The sequence below is a fragment of the Dama dama genome, chromosome 1, assembly GCF_033118175.1.
Source record: "Dama dama isolate Ldn47 chromosome 1, ASM3311817v1, whole genome shotgun sequence".
Classification (NCBI taxonomy): Eukaryota; Metazoa; Chordata; class Mammalia; order Artiodactyla; family Cervidae; genus Dama; species Dama dama.
The window spans coordinates 50,478,532-50,500,196 of NC_083681.1; the positions used below are offsets into that span (position 1 = coordinate 50,478,532).

Here is a 21,665-nt window from a genome sequence, read left to right on the forward strand (position 1 = left end):
CATTAACCAGGCTCCCCGAGCAGTTCTGCTTCATCCTCGCTGCTTCCATTATACTTTGCAAACCAGGAAGGGAAATCAAAAGGAACTACCTTCCACTGAGCACTTACTAGGACTTGTACAAAAGTTTTAAAACTTTTACTTAAAAAAAAAAGAAAATTCCCCCAAAAATCCTCTATGAGAGCTAATCCTAGTCCCATTTTATAAACAAGGAAACAGCATCAGAGAGATTAAGCAATTTGCTCAGGGAAGAGGCTGGTGAAGGCACAGCCCACATATGAACCCAGCCTGTCTGATTCCAAAACTCAGCCTTTCTTTCCACAAATATTTATCGAGCACCTACTACGTGCCAAGCACTACTCTTGAGTAAAAACACAGCAGGTTATAAAACAGACAAAAACTCCTGTTTTTATGGTGCTTTCATTCCTCAGCCAAGAATCCTCTGTATTTAGCATACCACACATTTAATAGGGACACATCTGTATTTCTTTCTCCTCCACCAGGCAGGACTCAACAGATACAGAATGAAGGGAAGAATGTGGCCGTTTCCCTCACCTCACTGGAATTCCTCTTCAGTGCTGCCCAAACAGCATTCAATGACTTATTCAGCAACTCAGCACCCTTCTTCCCACCTATGTCATAGGTTTAAGCCATGTGCTGTGCTTAGTCGCTCAGTCATGCCAGACTCTTTGAGACCCCAGGGACTGTAGCCCACCAGGCTCCTTTGTCCGTGGGGATTCTCCACGCGAGAATACTGGAGTGGGTTGCCATGCCCTCCTCCAGGGTATCTTCCCAACTCAGGGATCGAACCCAGGTCTCTCGCACTGCGGGCAGATTCCTTATCGTCTGAGCCACCTGGGAAGCCATATCTTAAACCAAAAGCTTTCTGGTAGTGCTAGCAAATTGGCTCCAGTCACCCACTGAGTACCCGTCTTCCCAGGTGGCGCTAATGGTAAAGAATCTGCCCGCCAATGCAGGAGACATAAGAGAAGCAAGTTCCATGCCTGGGTTGGGAAGATTCCCCTGGAGAAGGGAATGGCAACCCACTCCAATATTCTGGCCCAGAGAATCCCATGGACAGAGGAGCCTGGTGGGCTACAGTCCATAGGGTTGCAAAGAATCAGACACGACTGAAATGACTTAGCACGCACCCAAGCACCCACTGAGTATGACTACAACAGTACTTGAGGGTTTACAAAACACTTTACATACATTGTCTTATTTAATCCTCATAAAATTAAACAAGGTAGGTATTGCTTTCATTTAACATGGAAACAGACACACAGGAAGTATTGACTAGTTACTTGTGTCCTTAGACACAAATGAGTAGTGGAACTAACCCTAACCCTGGAACAGTTCTCTCTAGTCCCAAAATGCATTCTTCTCCCTTTGGCCTAAGGACATCTCATATCTATTCTTAATACTGGAGCAATAAAATGGTGTCATGTCACTATCTACATCATTCTGTTTGATTATGGTATTTCAGATTTCCCATTGTATCTAAACAGAACAAAGAACACTGTGTTTCAGCCTATTTATTTTTGAATTTATTTTATCATTAATATTTTATTACTTTTTCCTATTAAAGGTGTTTATACTTTGTTATGTTCTAATCTGCCATTTATTCCCAAAAGAACAAATGTTTGATGTTAAACATTAAACATATATGCTACATGCACAGAAAAAGGCACAAAAGTACTTTTATAATGTGTTTCAAGTCAAGAGAAAGATAATTCAACTGATAAAAATGCCTTCACAGGCTTGCCTTCTTTAAGAAAGTCTTTATCCTATGAAATGAGGCAGACCGGTAAGCAAAGGCTGCAGAAACCATAAGACCCAAACACAGGGTTAATAACTTAGCCTGCTCTTTGCAAAACGAACCCAAGTACCCGCAGTCAGCAGGAATATTCCAGCAACCATGGCCAGGCCAAGGGCTCTGTCACACCACTGTACTCCAGGGAGCACTGCTCTAACTCTTATTAACCACAGGGAGACTATAAGAAAGAAACTGTAAAGCCAGATACCAAGGAAAGGGACCTGAGGTAAGAGATGCCTGCTCCTTGGGAACCCAAAAAGCATCTTGCCTAGAAGGCCCTACTGTCTCCAGAATAACATGGCACACTGGGGAAACCAAGAAGAGAGAGACCTGACTTTATGTGGGAATTAGCCAAGACTATACCCCAAGCCTCCCCTGTACCAGTCTGTCAGAATGACTGAAATTTCAACACTACAACTTCCTTTGGGTTTTTGGTGAACACATCCTGAGTACCTTACCTTGCAGGAGTGGCAGAAGTCAAGTGAGAGAAGTATACCCGTGCCTCACTGGGTATCAGCCAGAAAAGAGTGAAGAGCAGAGTGCTCTGGGAAGAAAATAATTCTGGCTGTAGGAATCAGATAAGACTTTCCAGAGGCAAGAAATTTGCTCAGTTTAGAAAGGTAGGGGAGACTTCCCTGGTGGTCTAGTGGTTAAGAATCTGCCTTGCAGTGCTGGAGACATGGGTTCGATCCCTGGTTGGGAAACTAAGATCCCACAGCCACAGAGCAACTAAGTCTGCCCACCACAACTAAGCCCCGGCACCACAAGGAAAGATCCCACGTGACACAATGAAGCTCCATCACAGCCTAATTAATTAATTAATTACTTTTTATAAGAAAGATAGGATATGAAATTGTTTGTGCTGCCTTAGGAAGGTAACTAGAGGCTTTGAGAGAGACATGGGTTTGAATTCTGGTTCAGCTGCTTACAGGCTGTAATGACCATCAAACAAATTACTTTCCTTTTATGAGTATTTTTTCCTCTATAAAATGGGCATTATGAAAAGATACGGCCATATCTCAAGAGACAACTGTGTGAAACACCAGCCCTGACCTGGCACATGGCAGGACTTAATAAATATCCATATCCCTTTTTCTGGTTAGAACAGGAATGCACGAAAGAGAAGACTACCCCAGTGCAATGGGAATTACTTGCCAGCTAACAGAGCAAAGCCCATTGGGGGCTAACAGAACAGACAGTTGACCTGAAAGAGCACTTTGGAGGTCTGGAGAGCAGCAAATCCAGGCATACCTGGATCCAGGTCTCAGCCTATATCTCTCTCCACCATGAAATGTGTGGCAGCCCATTCTGGACAAATATTAGTACATCATCATGCTTTTCATTAGATGAAGACATGGAAACCCACTCCTCAGTTCCCCAGTAAAGACAACCCCATGCCAACTTTTAGTACTCCAGGAGGCTGGAGCAGGACCTAGTGCAAGCAAAGTATTGAGTCCAGCTGCCAACATTTTAATTAGTCCAACCTGAAAAGTCTATAACCACAGGAGATTAAAAGGAGCCCCCAGGGAAAGCCTCTGCCCTTCACTCAGTTCAGCCAATTAGATCTGCTCAAGTGCCCTAATTTTTATCACTGAATTCCTGGGGGAATCAGGCCTTACCTAGCTCTGACTTCTGGCTGAAAGTACAGGCACAAGCTCAGCTCCGGAAGAGAAGCCGGGTGTGAGCTGCAAGAGAGGCAGCATCAAATATGCCTGAGGCCTTGACACCTTCCTGGCATTAGTAAACTAAGAACTGCCCTTTTGAAGGCTCTACCCTCCACCCCAGATTGTCACTTCAAGGGTACCCTCAATCCAGTAACGCTTGTATTTTAAAGGGGGATTCTCCAAAATGAAAATGACTTAAAGCTCACATGAATCAAGCTGCAGGGTACACAGGGGGCAAATGTAAAAACTGAGGCACGGAGGGATAAAGAGTCTTGTTCAAGTTAATGACAAGATGTTATACTCAAAAACCAAACAATGTCACTTTCCCTAAGGCTCAGCCCTCTGCCTTACAACTGTACCAAGTATGGCCATACTTTTTCGATCATCATTATGAGTTAAAAAGCAAGGTTATAAGGCAAAGCAAGAACCTAGGAGACATAAAGTAGTAAAAAGAGGGAAAAAACCAGAGAACTGTATAGATGATCAGATAATTCAGAGGAGGAAAACTAATAATAATAAATTACTCACATTTGTATAAGACTAAACACTTGTCACATTATCTCATAAAATCTGCATGCACTGACCTTGTGAGATCTGTTCTGTTATTCCCCCAAATACCTGGCATGGGGAAACTGAGGCCCAGAAAGGTCAACAGTATCACAGCTCAAGCAAATTCCTAGTCTAGTGTTCTTTTTTAGTAAACTAGATTTTTCATAAAGAATGCCATGAAAATTCAAGAGGACTAATCTAGAAAGAGGGAAGAAAATGAAAAAAAGGTTCAAGAAAAACAGTGGGGGAAAATTGCTTTAAGACAGAAGCTACGAAACAGTAAACAGGTATTTTATTAATCAGAAAACCTTGAGAGGGTGTGTGACAAAACATCAGACAAGATGGCCAGTTTCAGGCCTGCTCCTATGACAATAAGTGGACACAACCACAGATCAGACCTGCTACCTGATGATACCCAAGCAGCCTCCTGCCCATCTCAAGAGGACTCAGGAACATGTTTGCTAACCAAAAAGATGACCACAAGAGGACTCTAGGCACTAGCTTTGACCAACAGCTGCACCTGGGCACCTCTGTCCCAAGCCAGGGCTTACTCTAGTCTAGCAGGAGTTTCCCCTCAAAACATAGCCTAAATTCACCTAGCACTCTGCCCCCACAGACCTTAAAGGTTGGTAGAAGCTGAAGGCTGGTAGAAGAGCCTGGGGGAAAGGGATAATAATCACCTTCTCTCAAGCCAAGAACACCTGAAAGGGTATAAATCACTTAATGTTCTTTCTGCAACTTCATTTCACACTAGAAAATTAGAGATGTGTGACTGTGGAAAACTCAGCATGTTCCCTGATCTGAAAGCCCCGAATGAAGGTTAGTTGCCTAGGAAGCCTAAAATGAAAGACCTTCCACAAAAAACTGTGTTTAAAGTTTGCTCTCACTGGGCCAAAATACTCACTATACATATGGCTCCAAACCAAGTCAAAATCCTAGAATAACACCCTTACACAGCACTTGAGGGTTTTACAAAGTGCCTTATCTTCCACTGTCTCTATGAGGTAGAGATTAATACTCTCTTTACTGCAAATTTGGAAACTAAGGCTCAGAGAAAAAGCAACCTGTTCAAGGTCTCACAAATGGAAAATGGCAGAGCCTGGAGCTAAACCCAGGTTTTCCTATCTGCAAGAGTCTCTGATTTTCCTGCAGTAAAGGCCCACCTTTGTTAGAAAGCTTAACAGGTAAAAGCAAGAGACCTGGATTCTCAGACTTGGCATCCACCAAGTAGTTCCTGTGTGACCTTAGAAAAACCCCTTGACTTCTTTGGGCATCAGAAAACTCATTCAAAAATGGAGTGAAGTGAAACAAGCACAAAGAGAAGAGAATTCTTTGGTTCCTAGAATACAGTGAAGTGTAGCTCTTGCCTATCAGTTCAAATGAGGTCAACCAGCCCCCGAGTCATCACACCCTAGCATTGGCCCTCCTCCAGACTGCCATTTTCTATTACTGGCACCACCAGGGACCTCATTACCCACACTCAAAACATGGTTTTGACTCTTTTCTTCCCTCCCTACACTTAAACTCTAAGTCCTATTGAGTCTATCTCCACAATGCAGACTCTGATCCCGGCTCTTGAACAACTGCAAAGTCTCCTGTGCAGACTTCCTGCCTCCAACCTCATCCCATCAATGCCTTGGTGTAGTCCATGAGATTAATCTTCCTAAAGCAAAACTCATGTCATGTCTTTCCCCTACTCAACACCTGCAAGGACTACTTAGTGCCTACAAAGTCAAGTCTGAACTCTTTAGCCTGACACTGAGGTTCTCCATTATCATTCCTCAGTCTTTTTTTTTTTTGGCCTTATTTTATAGTACTCACCTTCATAAGTGCTACTCTCCAGCCAACCTGGACTAGCTAATGTCCTAAAAGCTCTTCACTTTGTCCCACTCCATGCCTTTATTCATGACACTTCCTCTGGGTGGAATGCATCCCAGCCAGAGGAAACCTTCTATTTCTGCCTGGAGTACCTGAAGACCTGCCGCTTCCTCCTCCATACAGCTACCCTGACCTCTCCAGGTGGAGGTGATCCCATTTTCCAACAGGACCATAAGGCTCTGAACCTAGATTGCCTTACATGATAAGCTATAAAATGGGAGACCCATTGTGAGGATTAAACAAGATCATGTATGTGAAAGTATTTAACCCAGTCCTGGTATAGAGTATGTGCTCAATAAAGAGGAGTTCTTATTAGGATAAAGAAAAACAATGGTACACATCTAACTTCCCTATTATACTCAATCCTCTTCCCAGGCAGGGTATAACACATATGTTAAATGTTAACTGAAGAGGTGAAGAACGCTATATATATATGTGTGTATATATATATATATATATATATATATATACTTATAAATATAAATATACACAGACCCTATCCCAAAGCTTATATCCACAAGAGCTCAACCATAATGCTACTTTTGGAGGCTAGAGACTGAATACATAGCACTCTGTAGATATACTCTTCATCAATGTGAGGCTCCCATGCAGAATGTATAAGTGAATACACTTTCTCACTCCCTCTCCCATCTCCTACAAATTCTAATCCCAGTTTATTACAGACCACTTAGGTGACAGAACAAACTAATGTCACTAATGGTCTGATAAGCTGTATACTTTTTAATCCAAACGCACATCTCTACTAAAATTCATATAGCTGTCTCCTTCCCTCCTACAGTTATTAAACAAAAACAGAAACAGCATTGGCCTCTGGGTCAGATAAACCTAAAATTCAACTCCTGGCTTAGTCATCTTGGGAAAATTACTTAAATTCTCAGAGTTACAGTTTCCCCATCCACACAATGAGAAAAATGCCCACCTTTAAGAGCTGTTGCACAGATGTAAAGTACCCACCCCAGTGCCTACAACAGGTGTTCAATAAATGGTAGCTATCATCACCATTCTTATCATTGAAGTTATTTGAGTTGTCTTAATTACACACTTATCTCTTTAGTGATATGCAATATGAGCTCCAGCGAACTTTGCCCTTGTCAGCAAAGGTTTCTTGAAATAAGACCTGAAGTCTGAGTACCCAGGTACACACACAGACACAAGCTGCTTTCTAACTTGTGTATGTGTTATACCTGAAGTGCACCCAGCTCCCCCAGTCCCTATATTTTAGACGCTGGTTCTGGGAACTTGGAAAACACTAGCACATTTGTTTTAACATACACAGTGGTGATGAGAGTTCTGAGAGCTTCGTGAGAGCTCTGAGATAACCCAGAGAGGCCAATCAGGAGCAGAGCTACCAAATCTCACTGGAGAAAATCAGAGGCATATGAGATTTGGAAGCCTGCCTGCCTGCCTCAGGCCTGCCAGCCAGTGAGATTTCTGGTCATTACCTCGGCCAGAACTCAATAAAAGGCAGCCAGGAGCTCTGTAAACGTGGCTCATAGAGAAAGGGACAGGTTCGTCTGGGTTGGGCCGTGCTGACAGCACAGCTGGCTCTCTTGGGCCTTTGCTCCTTTCCCAATTTTCCCTAGAGGTCCCTCCCCAGTGTCTTGAAGGAAAGTTGGTGTGATATCTGCTCAGGCTGGAGTTCTCTGAGGCCCCGGGAGTTCTCAGAATCAGAGACAACATTTAAAACACCAGCGATCTTCACCGGACTATGCTACTTCCCTACTGCACAAGCCCAGTATGAAAGAAGGCTCCCTCCTCCATCCCACAGGACAGGCTAAGGAGAGTAGTTCTGTTCATCCGGCTGCCTCATGCTTGCTCTGTGGTAAACCCACACGGCCCATGGAACTGAAGACAGAGAGCAGCAGGACCCAAGGAAGCCCAGCCTCCGGTCTCATATCAGGCCTCCAGGAACTCAGCCCTGCTCCATTTCTGCAACAGCCACTGTCTCAGGGCAGCCAGTGCTGCGGCAAATAGAAGCTGCCAGCCAGAGTCAAGGGCGGGCCCACCACCCCGCAGTGTGACTGATAACTATTTTCAAGAGCAGCTTCAGTAGGTACTCAATAAATAGGGATGAAGTACCAGGACGTAGAAAAACAGTGAATGCCTACAGAACTCAGAAAGCCCCCACGTGAACTCTACCCCTTACCTCAAAGCACTCTCATCAAAGTTTTTCCTAGGAATTGATATCAGTTTACTTGGCACTCTCCCTCCATGACTATTCGGTCCCAAGATCAACTCATTATTATTCATCCATTTATTCAACAGTTATCTACTGGGCACATACCCTCTGATCCATGTTGTGATAGATACTAAGGATGGGTGCTATGGTAAAAAAAAAAAATAGACATGGCTCTTACCTTCAAGAGAGAGGAAAATATGCAAAAAACAAACAAACAAAAAAAGGCTTTAAAAGCTATACAACCACTTCATACAAATTTTAATCCCATTTTCAAGGGAGGAGACTGAAGTTTGGGTTGTGATGTCAGTAAGGACTCAAGTCATGCCTGTTGCTCTTGATTCTACATCAGGCTACCTCTTGTTTTAAGAGTTACAAGCAGGGTGAGAAGTGCACACAGAGTGCTGTAGATAGCAAGTGCTACTGGAGTGCAGAGATGAGAGGGAACTTGTGGCTAGCGTTAATGGCAGGGAACACTTCACAGAGGACTGAGAAGTTAGGGAGGAGAGGGGAAGACATTCTGGGAGGCAGTAAAATGATATCTGTAAGTAAAGGCAAAAGAGAAGCAGGATAAGGTGTGTTCTGCAGACCAGGACAAAGGAAAAAGCCTCGCTAGGCCAAAATGTAGAGAGGGGAACAGAGGAAGATGAAGTGGGCAAAGCAGTCTGGGCCCAAAAGGAAACTACCACCCCGAGAAGGATTTTAGAGCCTGCACCATCTCCAGTCCAAACTCCCAAGCAGAAAACAAAAGTACAGTGCTGTTGACTCATTTCAGGTTTTTCCCTGCAGGCCTCTCACTGACACACATCTGCTCCACTCTGGTCAACACAACAGGACCACAGCCATCCCTATTCAAGTTTCACCTGCCTTAGGAAGTTGTGCCAAAAGAGGCATGGCTTTTGTCAAATTCTCAGTGCTCAGAAAGCACCCCCTCGGCACTTTCCAGGTGATCGTGAGCAACCCCACAGGGCTTTAGATACGTTTACCCTGCCTGTGGAGGCCCCAAATCTATATATAATGCAACCAGCTGAGCCAAACAATGGTGACAATCTTAGTACAGCACTCTGATCCACCTCCTTCAGGAAGTCTGCCATGTACATCCCAACAAACAGATCTCTGTGCTTTAAGCTGAGATTGCCAGTGGAGTGTAGAACATAGATATTAGTCACCATATGCCACAGATATTACTGAGCTGCTTTTTCTGTGCCACACATAAAAGTTCCCTAGCCGGGCAGGGAAGCTCCTCAGAAGCAGAGCTGACTTGACATACCCACAATTCCACCCAGTGCAATTTCTGTGAACACTATACAGTATTGTGAACTGCTTTCTGCTCCTCCTCTGTATGGGTCTCAGACCTCCTAACAACCCAAACCGGCTGCACTAGGGTAAAGAGGCTCACCACAGAGTGGGAACAGCATTTGAATGATAATCAGACAAAATTAGATTATAGCCCCAACTGAGATCTTGGGCAAATCTGTTTCTGTCATATGTCAATTGAGGAGTTTAGGAGCAATGGTACTTAAAAGCCCTGCCAACTCTGACATACTAGGATGTGAAGTCCTGGCGCCCAACACCAACAACCCAAAAGGTCAGAGTAAGTTTTTCAGCTGTCAGTGTGTAAGTCCCAGTTCAATGGCACTAATATGTCTAGCTCTCCGAAGCCAAATTGGGGCAGTGAAAGCTCTAAGGTCAGTGGCTATACAATGGGCTCCAGAACCAAAGGTACCAAACAAGGAGTTGGGAGACATGACTAGAACCTAGAATAAAAATCTAGTTTAGAACTGGGTTTAAAACAGGGGAGGAATACAGACAGAAGGTCCATGTCAACTCTACATGTCAAAGCAATGAAGTCATACATGAACCAAACAGACATACCACCAAAGGGAGTATAGAAAGCTCCACAAGACTCTTAAGAAGCAGGCAAAGGAAGTCAGAGAAAAGTTCAGAGGACTCAGCACCCAGAAGCCACTGTTCCCAAGATCATGGCCCTAGAATGATGTCACAGGCATCCTCTATGATGGCCCCCAGGGATCCCTACCCTCTTGGTATTCATGCCGTTATATAATCCCCTGGAAGTAGAAGGGAGCATTTAAGCTTAAGGGAGGGCTTCTTCTAGCAAGGGACTTCCCTGGTGGCTCAGATGGTAAGGTGTCTGTCTGCAATGTGGGAGACTTGGGTTCAATCCCTGGGTTGGGAAGATCCTCTGGAGAAGGAAATGGCAACCCACTCCAGTACCCTTGCCTGGAAAATCCTGTGGACAGAGGAGCCTGGTAGTCTACAATCCATGGGGTCACAAAGAGTCAGACACGACTGAGCGACTAAACTTTTACTTTCACTTTCACTTTGAGTTCATGCTAGACTTACTGACTTGCTTCTAACATATAGAATATGGCAGAAGTTGTGGCACATCAATTGCAAGATTAGGTGATGAAAAGACTACAGCTTCCACAGTGGGCACTCCCTCTTACATCACTTGTCCTAGGGGAAGCTAACTATCATGTCATGAGGCAGCCCAGTGCCAAGGCCCATGTGGCAAGGGGCCAAGGCCTACCAACAACAACATAAATGAGCTTGAAAGCAAATACTTGCCCCTCAATGAGCCTTCAGCCCCAGCCCAACAATTTGACTACAGCCTCATGAGGGACCTTTGGCAGAGGCACCCAGCTAAGCAGCACCCAGATTCCCAACCCACAGAAACTGGATATAATAAATGTTGACTATTTTAAGCCTCTACATTTGGGGATAATTTGTTATGCATCAACACAGGTAGGGACTAGGCCAATCTGGTTAGCCATTTCAGGTCTGCAGGTGGGGCTAGGGAAGTGGTTACAGCCAGGAAAAGGAAGGGGGTATAGGCCGGAAATGAAGTGAAATACTAGCGCCCAGACATTATCAACAGCACTCCTGTGGCCTAGAGTAAGCCTTGAGTTAAGGGTCTAATTTGTCCACACTCAGAGTCCATATTAGTCTGGAGGGTACACCTGAAGTAAAATATGAACTGCAGCAGGTTCAGAGAAGTAACTTCCATTAGAAAGGTGCCACCAAAAGGAACTGAAGCTCCAACAGTCTGGCCACCTAATGTGAAAAGCTGACTCATTGGAAAAGACCCTGATGCTGGAAAAGACTAAAGGCAAAAGAAGAAGGGGGTGGCAGAGGATGAGATGGTTAGATAGCATCAATGGACATGAATCTGAGCAAACTCTGGGAGTTAACGAAGGACAGGGAAGCCTGAGGTGCTGCAGTCCATGGGGTCGCAAAGAGTCAGACACGACTTAAGCGACTGAACAACAACAACCATAAAACACTCAGGTTCTAAGACTTTTCAGGCTCATAAACCTGAGGTGAGAGGACCCAACCATCCCTAATTGTGCAGTACTTTAGAAAGTACTTTAGACTTTAATACTTTAGAAAGGGTGAAAGCCCTTTCACCACATGTTATCTCAATTGATCCTCACTACAAATCTATTCCTTAAGGTTATGCCCTTCCTACAAATGAAAAAAACTAAGGCTGAGACAGGTAAAATGACTTACCTTCTACAAGACCCACAAAGCTGGAACTCTGAAGCTCCCCTAGATCCAGATATTTATGTCTGTTGACTATGGCCAACTTAGATCCTTCTGGCAACCAAAGTTAATCATCTAATCTAGGCTTCTACCCAGGCCCACCCACTCAATTTCCAACTTTCTCCTCCCCATTACACATAAGTCCTTTCTGGAATTAGACATTTCCAGCTACTTTTAACTGCATTCTCTTGGTAAGGGCTGCAACAATAAAAGTCTGGTTTCTTTAAAATCCTAGACAAACTTCTTCCAAGTGAAGTGAGGCTGTTGCACTCAAACTGATCTGGATGACTTTTTTAACAAAAGCAAAAAATGAGAAATTCTTTTTGTTTGTTTTTCCTCACAGCACAGCTTGAGGGATCTTAGCTCCCCAACCAGAGATCAGAACTAGGGATTGAACCCAGACCCCGCCAGTGAAAGTGCTGAGTCCTAACCACTGAACCATCAGGGAATTCCCAAAAAGTGAGAAATTCTAAAGCAGTGAACTTTCTAAAGAAGTAAAGTTTATTTCTTCAACTTTATCCAACCCTTTCAAAGGAAAATTTTTTCAATTTCTAAGCAAGTGCCTAGTACCCTACAATAGAAACAGAACCAGACAACAAATCCCCTTCAATTCAGTTTTACAACATCTGCAATATGTAAAGTATACCTCATGCCTAGCCTTTTGCTAGAAGTTTTTTGTCCTAACCCTCGAGGAGTTTATATCAAGGAGGCTGGGCACATACACAGAAAACTCCAACAGGGTAGCAGGATTGCTAAGATTATAGACTCCACCATCCTCGAGAACAGCACTTTGTGATAGGTGACTAGACTATTCTAACCCCTTTGTTAACATAGCTATGGCCAGACCGGGGCTTCCCTAGTGGCTCAGATGATAAAGAATCTGCCTGCAATGCAGGAGACCTGGGTTCGATCCCCTGGAGGAGGGCATGGCAACCCAAATCTAGTAGTCTTGCCTGGAGAATCCCCATGGACAGAGGAACCTGACAGGCTATAGTCTATGGGATCTCAAAGAGTCAAACATGACCGAGCAACTAAGCACAGCATGGACAGATCACTGAGGTTAAGCTCTGCAAGCCAGACTGGTTAAGGATACATTGATAGATAAAGTGTTTTGATAAAAACAACAAGGGCTTGATACACTGATCCCCAGAGTTAGGGTTCTGAGCCTCCACTTTTTAGCTATGTGAACAACAAAACAATTTTCTCAGCTATAAATTCTTCACCTTCAAAGTAGGCTTAATGGGAATTCCTTGGTGGTCCAGTTGTAGGACTCCACGCTTCCACTGCAGGGAGATGGGTTCAATTCCTGATCAGGGAACTAAGATCCTGCCTGCTGTATGGTGAAGCCAAAAAAAAAAAAAAAAAAACCAAGCATAATAATAAAAACAGCTCTACCTACTTCCAAAGTTAAGGATAACATAAAACAACACATTGAAAAGGGAAAACAGATCTGAGCTTCAATGAAAATACAGAGTGCTCTGGGTGAGCAACACCTCCAAGTGTTGAGGAAAAGCCCAGAATGGTTACCAGTTTATTTCAGTTCAGTCACTCAGTCGTGTCTGACTCTTGCCGACGCCATGAACCACAACATGCCTAGGCCTCCCTGTCCATCACCAATTCCCGGAGTCTACCCAAACCCATGTCCATCGAGTCGGTGATGCCATCCAACCTTCTCATCCTCTGTCGTCCCCTTCTTCTCCTGCCCTCAATCTTTCCCAGTATCAGGGTCTTTTCAAATGAGTCAGCTCTTCACATCAGGTGGACAAAGTGTTGGAGTTTCAGCTTCAACATCAGTCCTTCCAATGAACACCCAGGACTGATCTCCTTTAGGATGGACTGGTTGGATCTCCTTGCAGTCCAAGGGACTCTCAAGAGTCTTCTCAAACACCACAGTTTAAAAGCATCAATTTTTCAGCACTCAGCTTTCTTCACAGTCCAACTCTCACATCCATACATGGCCACTGGAAAAACCATGGCCTTGACTAGATGGACCTTTGTTGACAAAGTAATGTCTCTGCTTTTTAATATGCTGTCTAGGTTGGTCACAACTTTCCTTCCAAGGAGTAAGCGTCTTTTAATTTCATGTCTGCAATCACCATCTGCAGTGATTTTGGAGCCCAGAAAAATAAAGTCAGCCATTGTTTCCACTGTTTCCCCATCTATTTGCCATGAAGTTATGGGACCAGATGCCATGATCTTAATGGTTACCAAGATATATGAAAAGGTTTGAAAGGAAGAGAGAAAATGCAATCCATTCAAACAGGCCCTGATTCCAGCTTTTCTAACAAATTTTAATAGAGGTTTTAGGTTGAGCCCAATAAAAACAGAGATAGACAAAGTAAAACTCCTCCTCCCTTCTTCCACAAAGAGCTTACACTTGCAAGAGAGTAAACATCTGTACAATGTGCCATGTGTTACATTAGAACTTTATATGTAGTACCCAGGAGGTAATAAAGAAAGCTCTGTATTATTATTAGTTGACATCTTAAACTGTGTTGTAGCACATGGGTATTCAATGCATTAGTCTTTATATTTAGTTGTATATCTTCATAGATTGTAATTTTTTTTTTTAAATTAGCAGTAACAAAAAAAAAAAAGCTCTGTTGGAGACCCAGTTTGGTATCTTTCTGTCTCCCAAAAAGTGTGACAGCCAGAGCTACAGGGTTTCCTGGAGAATTTCTCACAAAGGGTAGTATACCACAGTATGCCCATGCAGTCACTCAGCACTGTATCTCAAAGCCACTCAGCAGGAAATGAGGGGCCCCTTGGAGCTCAAAGCTAAGTCCTTTGGAGACCTAGGAAACCCTCCCCATAAGATCTCATCCCCTCCTTGTCAGAGAACAGGAGTTCTTAGCATGAAGGCTCCACATTCCTAAGGGGCCCAGGAGAAGAATTCAGGAGGGCTTGTGAATTTGAATGGAAAGAAATTATATCTTATTTTCAGTATTCTCTTACTGAAAGTTAGCATTTCCTTCAATTATATATTAAAACCAACCACAATATTATTAGCACCACCTACGATTTTGTCACCAACAGAAATTACAGACATTCCCATGCCACATTACATTGGTGAAGACATCTTCAAATATTACACACGATCATCATTACTTCAAAATTATAGTAGCTATCAGACCTGCCACAGATCACACGTGACTGCAATCTTCCTGTCTACTGGCCTCCATGTGAGGTAGTTGGCCAACTATGAAGCAACTCTGCCCAGTTATTGTTCAGCCGCCAAAGAGACCCCGTGTACTCACACTGGTGATCCAGACTTTACAATACCTCCTTTCCTCCAACAATCCCCAAGTCAGACTACTCCCCACCAGGTTCTCTTTTGCCTCCGCCCAACCCCTCCTACCAGGAAGCCCTCCCCAGCCACCTTAGCCTAGCTCAGCCCACGCAGAGCTCTTTTAATCCTTAGCCTACACTGTCTTCCCTGCTTGCTTCATTAAACCTGTGTATTATGTTGTATTTAATATTCTCTAAATATATATCCCCACCCCTACTCCCAAACTAGACTTCTTTGTAGCCCTAGGTTCCTTCTAATTGGACTTGTGGTTTGAATAACTGATTAAGCCTGGGTCCCTGACTCAAATGTCTTTGTCTAGTTCTACTAATAACCCACTGTGGAATTTCTGTGTGATGTCTCTCCGGACATCAGTTTCCTCACATGTAAAAAATAAGTTGAACTAACTGATGTTTCCACCTCTAAACTTTTGAGTTAGGCAACCACTTTTTATCTCCCTAAGATCTGAGAAAAATTATGGAGGAAACTGAGAAGCCTCCCCCAGCTCTCCCAGGCAGGGTTAGTCACTTGCTCCTCTGGGCTTCCCACAGCCCTTTGTATGTATATATCATACCTCTACTATAGCCTTTATCACAAAGTTTTGAAAGAGTGTATAACCTAGTGGCTGGTGGTGGCTGAGGTGGAGATGGGGAGAAGAGTCAGACTGCCAGTGTTCAAATTCTGGCTCTATTCCCTACTATCGCACAACCTTGGACAAGTTACTTGACCTCTTTATGATTTCATTTCCTTACTTATAAAACAGAGATAATACCAAGCACACAGAATGGCTTTAAGAATTAAAAGAAATAAAATGTTTGGAATAGTGCCTGCCACACGGTAAGCACTAAAAAATGTCAGTTGCTATTATTGTTGATGTTAGTGATGTTATTAATGTCTTACCTGGCACTAGGTTCCTACTTTAGCTAGTTCTCTTTCTCCTCTCATTCTCTGACACAGCACTCCATGTTTTCTTCCACAGTACTTACCACAAGATACTACATTTATTTATCTTCTATCTCCCCACTAGACTGTAAACTCCATAAGGCCAGAGAACATGTCTGTTTTGTTCATCCCAACACTGGAACTTCCCTGGTGGTTCACTGGCTAAGACTCCCAATGCAGGGGACTCGGGTTCCACCCCTGGTCAGGGAACTAGATGCTACATGCCATAACTAAGAGTTTGCATACTGCAACTGAGAGCTCGAATACAGCAACTAAAGATGGCACATGCCCCAACAAAGATCAAAGATCCTGCCGCATGCCGCAACTAAGACCCAGCGCAGTCAGATAAATAAATAAGCAAACAAACAAATATTTAAATAAATAAACTCCCAACACCAAACACAGAGCCTGACCCAGAGCAGACACTCAAATGTTTGCCGAATAAAGAGCACATGAACTGGCACTGTCCAATGTTTGCTAAATAAATTAACCTAGTTAAGGATGACTGTCAAAGCTGAGGTGTGGGTGCAGATGATGTCCTAGATGCTCTAGGATTAGAGTGACCCTCTGCCCATCCCCCAATATTAGTCTCAGCCAAGCCCCACCCACCTGCTCTTGGCCCCAGTCCAGTTCCGGGAGCTACCCTCAGCTAAAATTAGCATAGCCACCAAGATGGCCAGGCCATTTATAGCCTTGGAGGCAGCAGCAGCTAGCTGGGTGGGCAGGCAGGACTCTGGCCTCCCACTCCATTAGTAGTTGATTGAGAAGCCAACCTGCACTCCGTAGACCGCCTAGATGCTTTTCCTCCAAGGCCCTGTTCTAGCCCTGCTGAGTCAAACCACAGTTCCTGAGCAGAGGCCCTCAACCAACACTGGCAGTCACAACTCCAGACTCACACACATTCTGCAGGAAACATTTTGAGTTTCTAGAGACAAGGAGTCCAGAGACTAAGGGAGGTTCCAAGCATCAATTTCAGGCCAGTTTCATAAGTGCCAGCCCCAGAGCAGCACCACCATCAAGCACAGATCTTTACAGAAAAAGTAATTTAGCACAGCTGGGTATACAGGCACCAAAGAGCCAGACGTGACAGGAATGGCCTCTCTACAGCTCAGTAAGCTCTCCTAGCAGAGCACCTGCCTTCCCTAGAGAGCCAGACCTTTACGATAGGCATATACATCCAACAAGACAAAAAATGCAATTTTATGGCCCCTGCAGAAGACCCTCCAGAGGAGAAAAATACAGCCCTTTTATTGGATCTTTCACCAGGGCCCACTAACTCACCAGGAGGAAACTAACATTCTCTTGCCCTTGCTTAGTGCTCCTTTAACAGGGCAGGGCCTGCGAAGTTGGAAGAAGGCTAGGTCTTATGAATTAGAAAACTGAGCATAGGACCCAGTTTCTTCAACGGTAAAAATGGGGATAATACCACCTGTCCCACATTCTAACTGAGCATTTGCAAGACTTTTGCGGGGAAAAATAGCTGTGTGGTTGTAACATACAAACTTTAGAAAACATACAAATTGACTAGATATGTTGACTCTGACTTAGAAAAGTGGCTGTTTTAAGGCTAAGTAAAACTCCTGTGTTCTGAGGATACAGAGGGAATCGAAAGGCTGTGTAAAAAGCTCCTCACCAAATCCAGTCCATGAGCCCAGACTACCTCTCTGCAAAAACGAGTTCCTATCTGAGTCGAAGACAAAGTCCCAGACAGGCGCAAAGGGACAACCTACCAGAACAACAGTGCTGGGGCCTCCAGTTTACCACAAACCATAGCCATTCCCAGCACCTGGGTCTCTAAGATCTCCTGCCTGGGATTCAATATTATTGTGACAACAGAAAGTAATTTCTGAACTGAGAGGAAGAAAAAACCCCAAAGAGAAGCTTTAGTATAATCAACACAACCAGGCCTCTAAAATACATTGTGTGGAGGGCTGTCTCCATAAGCTTCATCTGGGGGGTGGTTATGAGAGATAAGGAATGCCTCTTACCTATGGCATACACAAACACACAAATCTTCCTGACAGCTAGCTAGTGCCTAAATTCAAAACTTTATCCCTTTTAGCACATGTCTAAAATATAGAACTCTTCCTCGCAGACCAAAAAAAAAAAATATATATATATATATATACACACACATATTCATTTTACATTAGGCACTCATATTTTAGGGTGAAAAAGGAACATATTATTAGTTACAAACAGGGATGTCTCTGGGACAGCAGAAATGCTCCTCAGGTCTTCTTCACAGTTTGATCTACATCTGCCTACTAGTCTTCCCCTTCACAGCCCAATGAGAACCAAGCTTTCAGCTAGTTTCACGGGCCAAAGAGACAATGTGTAAAGAAACAGGATTAATATGCAAGGAGGTCCTATCTTCAAAGCTACATCCTAGGTGCCATGCTTACACATAAGGCAACTTCTGGCCTCACTTGTAAGTCAACCCTTGGGGTACCTATAATCACACCCAGCCCAGGCAAGGAACTTAAAGGGGGATTACCTAAGAAAGGGTCTACCACCAAAGCCAGCCCCGGAATCCATCCATGAAACTTCCTGGCCACCATGACCTACACTTCCTTTTCCTCCTTGTATCAACGGGTATTCACTGAGGCGACCCCTCACTTGAGCCTGCCCACCCATAGAAAGAACCCAGCTATAAACTCTCCTTACTCTGCAGCCCAAAGCTTTGCGCACATCCCAGTGACAGGGTGAGAAACATGAGGGTAAAAAACTGGATTCCTTCTAAGCCTTGTGTAAAACAACTGAATTTTAAAAGTGCTCTTTTTTTTTTTTTTCTGCAACAGAGCACCAGGGCGCCTACTTTCTTGACAAGGCTCCATGAGTACACAGGAAAAAGCAGGACAGATCAAAAATATGGTAGAACTCCTACCATCATCAGTCAGAAGAAACAGAGTAAGTCAACAAGTGGTCCCAGGAATTATATCATGCCTATGTCAAGAAAAGTCCATTTAACTCCCTAGTGGCAAACAGCATTCCATCTAAGGAACTGCTTTGATATTTCAAATGGGCACAGCTAGGAGACAGCAGATTACCTAAGGCAGGGAGGAAATAGGGTTCCCACGCTCACTGGAATAGAAAGGCACACCTCAACACTAACTTACAGAGTAATAGAGCTGGCTCAGTCCTGACTTTCCCTTCCCAGTCCAAGTAGCCTCAACCTCCCCTGTGCTGCCAAGTGCTGAAACTGGCCAAGAGCAATAGACTTATCATCTGCCCAGGCCATTATTCCAGACAAGTAGTCCTGAGACAGGGTCTTGACTTGCTGATCTGAAAGGAAAAGGTGCACCAGAAGCAAACCGCCTCTCACTGCCAACAAAAGACATCCTGAGGAGGGATGAGGAAAGTTGTTCAAGAGACAAAGACATCAACAGTAGCTCCTGAACGGAAAGAACTTCCTGGACTCCTAAGAACTGGCAGTGCCATAAGTGGGTCCTTCATCAATTGCAAGTGTAGAAACCAACTGTTCAAACTTCCCCACTTGGGCAACTCAGTTCTTGCCCGTGGCAAGGCCTTACCTGCTACAGTGGACTCCTCGGAATTGGCCCCCGAGCCGGTCGCCTTCTCGCTGTGGCTTTGGCTGAGGCTCTGGCCGTGATGCAGGAGGAGCCCCCAAAGGAGCCACAGGGCAAGACGAGCGCACACATCCATGACTCCAGGTCTCAGTCAACATGCGCCTGATGGAGACACCTCAGGATCTCAGAGGCAAAGTCGGGAGCCCCGTCCTGGAACCCCAGGCAAGATGCCCTCGAGGTGCCGCAGCTGTCCAGCCACCCGCGAGTCTGCCTCCTCCGACAGCCAAAGGTCAAGTGCTCCAAGTCTGGGAGCCGGAGGAAGGCCGGCGTCTCCGGCCCAACTGTGGGTCCGCTGGAGCTGCGACGGCCTGAGTGCCCTGTCAGCTCCGGCCGCTTCCGGAGAGTTTGGACAAGGTGGCCGCGGAGCCGCTGTCCGCTCCGCAGCCGGCTACACCCCTTGGGGAGGGGGTGGGCGGGCGGGAACTCCCGCGGCACCGGGGTGGGGGAGGGAGAGAAAGGAGGAGAAGAAGGGGGCACCTGGCTTCGCCCCGCTGGGGATCCGCGAGCAGCGCAGGTTCGGGGAGGGCGTGCGACTCCCAGGCCCCCGCGGGCGCGGGCGGCTCAGGGATCCCAGGCCTCCTAGGCAGAGGTCAGCGATGCCGCCCAGTTCCGTGCCCCAGCCGGCGATGCCCAGGTTCAGCAGGCGGACGCGCACGGGCCAGGCCCGGGATAGAGGCTCGCGGGCGAGCGGGCGGGAGGCGCGGGGCGGGCCCGGGGCGGGCGGGGGCGTGCTCTCCCGCAGGCCCGCCCCGCGCCGCCCGGCCCCCAGCGAAGCCCGGGCCCGCCCCAGCGCCTGGCTTATCCCGGAATAACCTGTTGTAGGCAGCCGCCCGGCGCCCGCAGACCCCTGAGGGCTCTCCCGGCCCGCGCTAGTCTCCGCTAGGATCCCTCTCCCTAGCCAAGGGTCGGGTCCCAAGCCTCTCTTTCGCCCACTAGAGTCCCTCCCGTGCTAACCGCCCGCAAACTGACGGGCCCTGACACGCAAGTCGCTCAGGTAACCCAGGCCTGTGGCGGCGGCGGCGATGATGACAGTAGCCCGGATCTCCGGGCCTCAGTGCTGATCCACTCGCCTCAGCTCTAGAGCCGGGCAGGGCAGAGGGCCTGGACTCTACGACTGCCGCCCGGTACTGCCCGAGGCGACAACGACCCGGCCCGGTTCAGCCGGGGGCGCGTTCCCAGCCCCCTACTCCCGGCCGGTATCCCAGGCTCCGCCCCTCTCGCCGCGCCCCGCAGCCAATCAGCTTCTGCCTCTCTGCAGCTTAGGAACCCGCGCGCTTAGTCACCCCTGTGCAGCGGCCCCTGGCGGGCAAAGCTGGGTGCTGCGGCCCGGATCCGAGCTCTTTGGGAGGCCCTGCCCCTTTGCAAAGGGTTGGGGAATTAGAGCGAGGACCCGCCCCGGGGGGAGGCCCATTGGGGCCTGCTAGTGTTTTCAGAAGGAATGATGCCAGAAAACAAAATGAAGCATCTAAACCACTATAGGTAAAATTGCCCCACACATTCCTAAATGGCCAAAGGTCCCCATATTTGCCTTCCTGACCTCCCCCGCCATCCATGCTAAGTAGGATGCCCTCCCTTAACTCTCTCAGCCCGTTTTCCTACCCGTCCCCCAACCCACTCCCCTCTGAGGTTTCTGCGGGTAGGGCCTGTGTAGGTTCCTCCCTGCATCTCACTCTCCCAGCTCTGCGTGTGGCTTGAGGGTGTTAGCGACTTGAGAACGAGTGCCCCTATGAAGAGGGAGACGCGCTGGGCCTCCCTCCACACAGCCTGCACTTCCTGTTCTCTTCTCAAGTGTGCTGTCAGCAGATCTTTACTGAAACCTGCTCTGTGCCCTGCCCTGTCCTTGGCACCGGCGGCAGGAGAAGGGATTAGGCCCCGGCCCTACCCTGACAGTGCTAAGCCAGCTACCTGTTCTGAGCAAGCCATCTGAAGATCGGGAACACGGATTTGCCCAACAGCTGCCGGGCTTAAGAGTTAGGCTGTTAATATAAAAATACACCTCCGACGTCATCTACTACCACCCTCCCCACTCTCTTATTAAACTTCAGTCACACTGGTCTTAAGTTCCTCAAGCACATGGAATCTCAGCCACCTCCCAGCCCTGGTAGCTACTGTGGCTTCTACCTAAACACTCTCTTCCTCTCCAGGGCCCCCCATCAACTCCCTCACATGGCTGACTTCTCAT

General features: G+C 46.2%; 1 protein-coding gene across 2 annotated transcripts in view; it reads right to left on the reverse strand.

Annotated features, from left to right (window-relative positions):
• STIM1 (stromal interaction molecule 1) overlaps window positions 1-20,174 on the reverse strand; it is a 191,394-nt gene extending 171,220 nt beyond the window's left edge. The window contains exon 1 of one of the 2 annotated variants that reach the window (XM_061148953.1): window positions 19,427-20,174. In XM_061148953.1, coding sequence (XP_061004936.1) covers window positions 19,427-19,559 — 133 coding nt within the window. In that variant the 5' untranslated portion in view covers window positions 19,560-20,174. The remainder of the gene's footprint in view (window positions 1-19,426) is intronic. The other variant, XM_061148963.1, reaches the window with a different exon arrangement.
• Between the last annotated feature and the right edge of the window lie 1,491 nt (window positions 20,175-21,665).